Source organism: Xenopus laevis, chromosome 2L (genome assembly GCF_017654675.1).
Source record: "Xenopus laevis strain J_2021 chromosome 2L, Xenopus_laevis_v10.1, whole genome shotgun sequence".
In the NCBI taxonomy this organism is placed as follows: Eukaryota; Metazoa; Chordata; class Amphibia; order Anura; family Pipidae; genus Xenopus; species Xenopus laevis.
Genome location: NC_054373.1, coordinates 66,506,654 through 66,516,466, shown reverse-complemented (window position 1 = coordinate 66,516,466; position 9,813 = coordinate 66,506,654). Strand labels below are relative to the sequence as shown.

The window sequence follows — 9,813 nt, the reverse complement described above, 5'->3', positions numbered from 1 at the left end:
AACGTTAGTTTTCAATTTTGTGTTCAGAGAGGAACCCCTTACTAAGAATTCAAGGGGTGAAGGAAGGTGGGTCATTGGTCCAAATTTAAGGGATAGAGAGTGAGTTGCTATAAATTTTTCCCAAAAGTAGTAGTGAGTGAAGAATTAGTGGGAATGATTGATTGCTGCATCTGTCAGATTCCCACAACCAAGGCAATACTGTTATTGGGCATTGTTATTGGCTTTAAATTGCCATAGTTTTTACACATTGTGTAGTGTATTTCCTAGAGGTTAATGTAACAAATCCACCACACTCCTGCAATTCACATCTACTGCACTGGTGGTGCTGACCCTCCGGCTAGATCCCTTGGTGCTTACCCTCCGGCTAGGTCCCTTAGCAACAGCAAGATTTTTATGGATCCACACACACATTCCTAGAGGTCCAACGTACTTGTGTCCACCACAACATGTGTAAAATGCACCAATATGTATTCTAAATCATGGCAAATTGCAATGAACCCAATCTCTCCTGTATTTGTGTTAGAATGGCATCATTCTCAATATTCAGCGCTAATAGCATTAGTATTGGAATGGCCTAGCACAAGTCAATACTACCTATTACCATAACCAACTAGGGAAACCCTGGAAATACCACCATGTCTAGACTGTTGGTTATTCCAGGGCTCCCTTGTGCCAGTGCATGCAGTTGCACTAGAGCAGTGATCCCCAACCAGTAGCTCGTGAGCAACATGTTGCTCCCCGACCCCTTGGCTGTTGCTCCCAGTGGCCACCAAGCAGGAGCTTATTTTCGAATTCCTGGCTTGAAGGCAAGTTTTGGCTGCATTAAAACCAGATGTACTGCCAAAAAGAGCCTCCTGTAGCTGCCAGTTCACACAAGGGCTACCAAAAAGCCAATCACAGCCCTTTTTTGTCACCACCAGGAACTTGTTTCATGCTTGTGTTCAGGGTCGGACTGGGGGGCCCGGGGCCCACCGGGACCGCTGTCCAGGGCCCCCCTCTGGCCCCCGCTACCTACTTTGAGCCGAAGCGCCGTTCAGCATACTCCGTCAGGCGGCGCATTGCGCATGCGCAAAAATCACTAAGCGCGCATGCGCAAAAGGCGCTAGGCGCGGGTGCGCAAATGGCGCTGCAATGTGCCGAAATAGTTTTTTTCCGAAAAACTGTTTGGGAGAGGGGGTCTGGCCCGGCGGGGGCCCACTAGGGTCGGGGCCCACCGGGTATTTTCCCGGTGTCCCGCCGGGCCAGTCCGACACTGCTTGTGTTGCTCCCCAACTCTTTTTTACTACTGAATGTGGCTCACGGGTGAAAAAGGTTGGGGACCCCTGCACTAGAGCAAACTTTTTAAAACCAGACCTTGTATAAGTAACATTGTAAAAGAAAAACATTCTGTAATTCAGTTTTTCCTTGATACAGCACTCATACACACAAAATAAATCCTTCTACAGTAAAATGCCCATTGTATATTTTCAGGAGAGCACAAAATATGGGAAAATGAGGGGATATAAAATCGAGGTTTGGCTGTAAAATTGGTGTGGACTATGTGGTAGAGTGACTAGGAAAAGGTGGAAAAAGGTCACTCTAGCCTTTAATTTCGCCCCAGGTACTGAGATAGGCTCCAGGAATGGAGTTATTAAACAGAGAATCAGAGCTCTGTTTAAATACTTTGGTAGCCAGGGACTCCATTCTGCAGATCCAGTCCAGTGATTGGAGTTCATCTTCCACAGGAAAGCTGTCCTGTGGAAAGACTATTTAAAGTTAATTAGAATGGGAGAGGGTGTCTCTCAACAGGCACAGCAGGTAGGAGACCTGGCTGTGTGAGGAACTCCCAGAGGAGCTGGGAGTGCTGCCTGTTACTGCAAGAAGCAGAGGGATCCTGTGACTCTCACAAAGAGTATTGTGAAGAGAGTGAGGAAGCCAGGAGGCTGAATATTACCTGGGAGAAAGTCCTGTGAGTACAGGGGTGAGCCAAACTATTTGGTTGTGCTGGTTATCCACAAGGGGCCCAGTCTAGTCAGGGACTGCTTCAAAGTGTGAAGGTAGTGCCCAGTGGGCTAGGTTTTATTTTTATGATTTGTTTTGTATCCTGAAAATGGTCACCCCTGTGTATGTGGATTATTGACTGTGCAAAGCGGGAAAATAAACCTGTGTTTTCCTTGAAGAAGCTGTGTGTCCCTGTCTTTATGCTTCTTTTTCCTATGCTGCCTGCTCACCATTGACTTAATTCCCCCTAAAAGTTACGTGTTCAAGCCGCCAGCTTTTATTAAAAAAAAAAAAAAAAAAAACTCAAATTGCAGGAAAACTTAAAACGTTTCATTAGAAGTTAACAGGACAAATGAGTATTTTTAAGGAAATGAATGAAAACACAATTTAAAATCTGGAAAATGGACACCGTGAAATGAATTAGAATAAGAGGGGACTGCAAAAAAATAACATGAATACAGACAAATATAAAATGCAAGAATCTAAAATGTTGGTTTGACTTACCTCATGGATTTATTTATATTTATGTTTTCTTTGACAGATGTCTCAGTCCATCCAATAAAATTGTTCTCTTTACTAAACTGACCAATCTGTTCTCTGCTGACAGCCCATGTAGAGAGATCACACTAAAAAAACACGAAGAGAGACTGGTGGTATACTTTTAAACTAAAATATACCTGTACAATCAAAAAGACACAATTCTAAGCAACTTTCCAATATATATTAAGATTTCTCTGTGCTTCGCTGTTAAAAAAACACTACCTTTTACTTGTTCCAAACTAAGATATAATTAATTCTTATTGGAAGCAAAACAAGCCTATTGGGTTTATTTAATATTTACATGATTATCTAGATATGAAGATCCAAATTACGGAAAGCAAATTTTTATATTGGGCTTGACTTGCACTTTAATAGCCGCTAGTATCAAAAATTACAATGGATCTCTTTCAGCTGACACCAGAGTGTTTCTTATAATCCATATATACTACCTCACTCCCCCCCCCCCCATTCACTGCCTGGGCCCTCAGCAGGGCGTAGGAATGATTACTTTGGAGATTTTATCATTTTTATTGTTGAAAAATGTTTTTGGAAGGCGAACACTCCCTAAAACATCTCAGCTTGTATTTTGCCCATTTAATATATGATCAGAAGGTAATTTGTTCTTCATGATATCCATTTTTACAAATACAGTAGATACCCTATCCATAAATTACCTTGCTTTTGGGATGCATCAAAAAACTCCATGTAGTTTCGTTATTAGGGGTACAAACAGTTTTCATGAAAACTGTAATACACTATTTATATATTATGGTCTTTACATGTGCAGTTCTCAAAAATACATTATTTCTTGTGTTAATGTTTAAAATGCAATCAATGTGTTGTGTTTGCAAACTATCTTTGTGTCTAACAACATGTGAGTGATAAGCTGATGAAAAGCAAACATTTTAGAGCCGATTATCAGAAATTCCTGAAAAACACATACATTAGCATAAAAACAGCAAGACATTATTTACATTTTGAATTCTTCAGTAATTTTCATTATCGTTTTTGGGTTACCTTAAAGGAGAACTAAACCCCCCAGTAACAAAAGCCCCCCTTAACTGCCTGCCATTGCCCCCTCCCCGGACTGTGCATTAGTATAGACTAGGCCCAACGGTGCAGGCTTCATGTCTGCGAAGGGACCTGAAAGAATGCGAACAGGCATAAGATGGCCCTGGGGAACTCTGCTGTGCTGCTCTGTATTTTAGGGTAAGTTTTTTTTTTTCAGGGGCACCTTTTTGACTAATGCACAGTGCGGAGAGGGGGGCGATGGCAGGCAGTTAAGGGGGCTTTTTTACTAGGGGTGTTTAGTTCTTCTTTAATGTTCAGAGTGTTTAAAACAAATAAACATAGTCTGTCTGTTTTTGTATTGAAAATATAAATTGAAAAATATAATGCACTTTTATATTGTATTTTGGGTACTCAAATTTGGTATGCACTGTTTATATTTTGATGCACTGTTAGGGGGGGGGGGTTTAGTTACACGTGCACTCTGCTACCAGCACAGCTTATCGGGCTAAAGCAGCAAGCCTACCTGCTAGATGACTATGAAAATAAACAGCACTGCAACAACAGTCGGGTGGTAGGACTCCCGAAGGGCTCAGAAGGTAACTCCCCGACCGACTTTGCAGAGCGGTGGCTCAAGCTACTTTTGCCCAAAGTACCCATTACTGCCCACTACACAGTGGAAAGGCCATACCACATCCCAGGCCGACTTGGTCCCCCAGGAGCCCTCCCACACCCATTCTTAATACAACATCTCCATTTCCATGACAGAAACACAGCTTTCTCGGAAGCAAGGGCGGTGGGACGCCTGGAAAATGAAGGGGTAGCGGTGTCATTGTACCCTGACTATTTTGCTTACTTACAAAAACGACGCAGTACCTTTGATGGCATGAAAAGGAAGCTCAAAACCTAAACATGGCCTACGCTACAATTTACCCTGCCAAGCTTAAAGTCATTGACTCAAACAGGGCCCACTTTTTGTAATACCGGAAGAAGCATCATACCGGATTGAGGCAATGCCAATGAGGAGCCCTAGGCTAGCTCTCCAGTCTCTGATGCATGGCTACAGCTAAGCGGCTAATAGATTACCTCCTGCACCTCTAAATGGACTAGCTCAGGAGTGCCCATACTTTACTAATGCGAGGTCTACTTTTAGTGATGTTGTCCCATTAGGATCTACATCCATAAAATCATTAGCATCTTTTTAAATGGAAAATATTACTTAAATATTGATTTATGAGAAAATGTACATTTAACAAACAGCTATTTCTTATGTAACCAAGGTAATTTAGTCAAGCTGTTTGTTGACAGTCTTGAGATCACCAGCTAAAGCTGGCCATAGATGTAAAGATTTTTAAAAGATCTTTTTGTTATCGTGAGACCACAATTATCTCGAAACGATTGTTTAAATGTACGATTTGTCCATCAACTAAAAAGACCATTTCAAGCAATATTGCCAGGACAACTGAGGGTAGCTGCCTGTTTGGCCCTGCAAACATAGATAGATTGCACTGGGGCTGATAAATTGTTTTTTAACCTGACCAATCAATTTTCTGACAGATGTCGGACGAAAAATCGTAAGATGCACGATCGTTCGATTCCCACTAACCTTGCAATAATTTGACGGATTGGTCGAATTGCACTGAAATCGATCGTTCACCAACGTCTATGGGGACCTTAAAGGTCTACTGGTAGATCCCGATCTACCTTTTGGGCACCCCTGGGCTACTTAATACGACACAAGGTTAAGGCTCTCAATCCTCCATCCTCGCATGACTATTGCTGCACTAGTGTCAGCAGCAATTCTCAATTCTGCTGGCCTTGAATGGCATAGTGCCATAACATGTCGCACCAGCAACATCTCATTGGCTCAGAGATCTAGCTACGCTCCAAACAAACTTAAGTAAAACACCATGCCATCGGACTATGTTACCAGCTTACTGAACTTGTGCATACAAATACTGGAATGGTTGCTGAGTGTGAGCCTTCTGTACACCCAAACTTCCTTCCACACTTGAAGGAGATGCAGAGAATTGTATGACCCCTTGTTCCCCTATGGCCCGATACTAGGTCTTCCCTACCTTAGGTTCCCCCGTGACTCTTCGATGCCATTGCCACAGAGTTTAGAGCCTCCCTAACTGTGTTAGGTTCATAGGCAACTATATCCCCCATTTGGTATTATGTTCGGAAAAACAAATCCACCAGACTGTAAGCGTAGGGCATAATTAACCATTTTGGATTTGTCAGAATGTGTACTTTCCAAAAATATATGGGTTTTAGGGGTCACCATAACTTTTTGTAGCTTTTATCCCACATAAAACTGGCAATGTTTATAAATTAGTGTAAATGTCCTTACATGCCATGTACTTCGTTAAACCTATGTACATTGGGCATCAAACTGTTCAGCATACCCCAGGCATTCATATTTGGGGTGTTTTATCTTGATACATAATAGTATGTGGGAAATGAAATATCGCAAGTTAGAAATTTGAGGTGATTTTTGGAAATGTCACCAAAATCACCAGATTTAGGAAAGGTTTGTGGCTTGGTGCTTTGGAGTAGAAAGACATGCATACCCAGTTTGGATTTGGGGGAATGTGTACTTTCCGAAAACATATGGTTTTCTGGGGTGAAAGTATTTTTTTCTATCTTTTCCGCCCCAAAACCATGTAAATGTGTTGATTTTGCAGTACCTGAACGGACAGACCATATGGGGGGGGGGGTTCTTCATTTTGGGGCCCCTATATATAGACAATACCACATAGACTGATATTCTTCTCACATAAATGATCTCAGATAGAACTTCTCTGGTTTATTCCCATTACACCTTGTATTTCGTATCTACTTGTATGATGTGGTATCAATTATTTACCAAGCAACAAGAGGGAAGTGTGATAAATGTAGATTTTCAAAAGACTTTGAACCAAAAACAGAAGTCACTCATTGACAGTAATTACTCTGCAACAGTTCCTGCTGGCATATCCTACCTTCTGTAGGTGATTGTACATCATCCAAGCATTTAGTGCAAATGTTTGGAGCAAATCTTAAAGTTCTGACAGTGCATCACCTATAGAAACTGAATAAATTGTCTCATTACTTGTCCCCCTTTCTCCATTTGAATAGGAAAAACGGTTTACCTAAAGAACAAGACCACTCACTTCATTTTTAAATATCTTTATTACATATCTTTAATTTCATAAACAAATAATTTATTTCACTGCCTGAATAAATCTTCAAGAACTAAGACTGTCATTATACCTGAATGACACATTATTGTTGCAAGATGGTTGTTTTACAGTTTCAAAGCAATACATCAATTACATTTGACCTAAAAGCAGACTTTTTTTGTAATTGGAGTAGAAATATTCTTTGGAACATTGTATTCCCATTTCATAAATTCAGTCAATACAGAGATTCTGATTTCTGGACACACTTGTTTCTGCTGTAGTAATTACAGTCTTTCTCCCCCTCATTGGTCCCCGCATGACCTTGGTTCCATTTTAACTAAAAAAAATACGAACTTATCATAAGGGAAAAAAGAAAGAGTCAAAAGCTTGGGGTGGGGAGGAAAATGCACATGCTCCACATCTTTAAAGGAATAGTTAAGTGTGAAAATAAAAACTGTGTAAATAGTCCATGCAAAATAAAAAATGTTTCAAATATAGTTAGTTTGCCAAAAATGTAATATATAAAGGCTGGAATGAACAGATGTCTAATAAAACAGCCAGAATCCAACTTCCTGCTTTTCAGCTCTATAACTCTGAGCTAGTCAGTTGACTTGAAGGGGGGCCACATGGTACATTTCTGTTCAGTGAGTTTACAATTGATCCTCAGCATTCAGCTCAGATTCAAAAGCAACAAATATGACCCATGTGGCCCCCCCTCAAGTCTCTGATTGGTTACTGCCTGGTAACCAGTCAGTGTAAACCAAGAGAGCTGAAAAGCAGGAAGTAGTGTTCTGACTGACATGTTATACATCAAATCACTCCAGCCTTTATACATTACATTTTTGGCTAACTAACTATATTATAAACATTTTCTATTTTGCACAGCCTGTTTACCCAGTTTTTATTTTTACACTGAACAATTACTTTAAGAACATTACTAGCTTAACCAAGTGTTCATCTATTCTGCAACTGTTTTGGACTCAGAAGATGCAATGCTGCAACCAGAGGCTGTTCCTTTTTATGAGGATATCTTTACCTTTCACCTACCAAGTGTGTGCTGCTTTAAAGAAGTACTTTAAGTGAGACACAGGGGCCAATGTAGCACCTTGAAAGTAGTGAGACACAAGAATTGTGATTTAATAGGATAGGTGCTACACTTAACCAGTGCAGGTGCCTATGGCAGACCTTTGCTTTAGGTTTTTAAACTGGCAACAGACTGATCAAAGATAAATTGCAGATTGTTGCTATGGAAAACGGCACTTGTACTAAGGAGTTTTCTAAACAACAGTTCCCTGTACAAAGCTACTGAGAGAAAAGACTGAAAATTGTCTCTGAAATTTTAATGAAAATCTCTGTAGCGATAGTAGATCCATGTGTATATCACAGCTGTATGTATTCTAAAGCAATAAAGCATGTGTGCCCTAACCAGAGCAATTCAAACATTTCAGACATTACACACTTGTGTACATCTTAAGATGTCACAAAGACCTAACAAGCCCCGTGCGTAATAAACTCTAGACCCAAATACAAATATCTACTTGATGCTTTGCTGTTCAAAACACGTGTACTGTTCTGAATGTAAGTTCTCCAGCCATTCCCTGAGTGTGGCTTTTCAGGATTCCTTAGTACAAAGAGATTTGTGTCACATTAACAGACTGACTAATAGGGGAAATTATATTCAGGTATATTACATTATTTCTTAAATTATATCCAAGAATATTATACTATTCCTTATTAAATATGTGATTCAGTATAGAAAAGGGCATAGCATCTTAAAAGGAATGTAAACCCAAAACAAAATGTCTGATTTAATAAATTGTTATTTTAAACAACTTTACAATATACATTAATTTCAAGTTTTCAGCGGTTTTAAAGAATGTGTAAAAAAGTAATTGCTACTGAAAGCAGAATCTGTTTCTTTCTTATCGCTGCCATGCAGTCTCACTTTTAGAACAATGTAGCAGAATCCAGCTGATCAACAGACCTATGAAGAAAGCAGATTTTTGCTACATTGTTAAAAAAAAACCAGAATATGGAGAATGTGACAAATAAATAGTGCTTAATTATAAACAACTTTAAAATCAGTAAAAAAAAAAAAAAAAAAAAAAAGTAATGTATATGGGAAAATTGCTTATAACACTTTCTTTTATTAGGGAATATTTTATTTTTTGGCTTTACATCCCCTTTAAAAGTGGATCTTGGAATAAAATGAATACTCAGTGTCAGCCAGTGTAAAGACAATCTGTAGTGTGAACATTGCAGTGCTCAAGAAGATAAATTTGTCAAGAATCTCAACAAAATACAAATACTTGTCCACTTAGAAATTAAAGACTCCAAATTTCTTTAACAACTCAAAGAACAAAATGTATTTAAAGTGACACCAGAGAGGGCTGGAGGCTGCTAGCCCTGCTATGACTATTTTCAAAGATACCAGCAGCAATTCGAGTCTGCCCTGTTTGTACATTACTGTTGAACTGGGCCTGCAGACACTTTGAAATTCAGTATACTTCTATTTCTATTGAAAAACGAACACTGGCGGAAATGTGCAATTTTTAGCACTTATGTATGCTGCTCCAAACTGGACCTTGGCTAACTGCTTAATACTTAAAAAGCAATTTATATAGAACAGCCAATACTGCAGTTCCCTTATGGAACAAGACAGGCACACAGTCTTTACTATATGCCCTAGGAAAAACGCCAATCTTCTGCCAGCAGGTTACTGAATGATGCTCAGAAGCAGTTCCTGCTGAAAGTTTCATATAGTGTGCATTGGTTTTTCTGTGAAAAACTGTACATATTCCCCACATAAAAAAAGCCAGCCCTTGAAAGAAAATTGCACTTTTCTGCATTGGAATCCAATTGCTGTTTAACTTTTCCAGTTTGCTAAACCAGTAAACAAAGTGCAAAATGCTTATAGAATAGTAGGTAGCTCAGTCCCCAACATCAGTGTCACGGTCTCCAATAAGCCATAGAATGTGAAAGCTGAGTGCTAGCAGCCCAGTGCCAAGAAGGTCTCCCAAGGCAGTAAGATATGGAATTGAGAAGTTATCAGGATCCATCCCTCTAGCCCACATCCAATGAACCATCCAGTCTGCAATGTATAGAAGAACTAGGACCTGTA

General features: G+C 39.8%; 1 protein-coding gene across 4 annotated transcripts in view; it reads right to left on the bottom strand.

The window, feature by feature from the left end:
- Window positions 1-7,550: 7,550 nt before the first annotated feature.
- Window positions 7,551-9,813, bottom strand: part of LOC108708135 (solute carrier family 41 member 1) — a 43,596-nt gene continuing 41,333 nt past the window's right edge. For all 4 annotated transcript variants that reach the window (XM_041581974.1, XM_041581975.1, XM_041581976.1 and 1 more), the window contains one exon: window positions 7,551-9,808. In XM_041581974.1, the coding sequence (XP_041437908.1) occupies window positions 9,623-9,808 (186 nt within the window). In that variant the 3' untranslated portion in view covers window positions 7,551-9,622. The remainder of the gene's footprint in view (window positions 9,809-9,813) is intronic.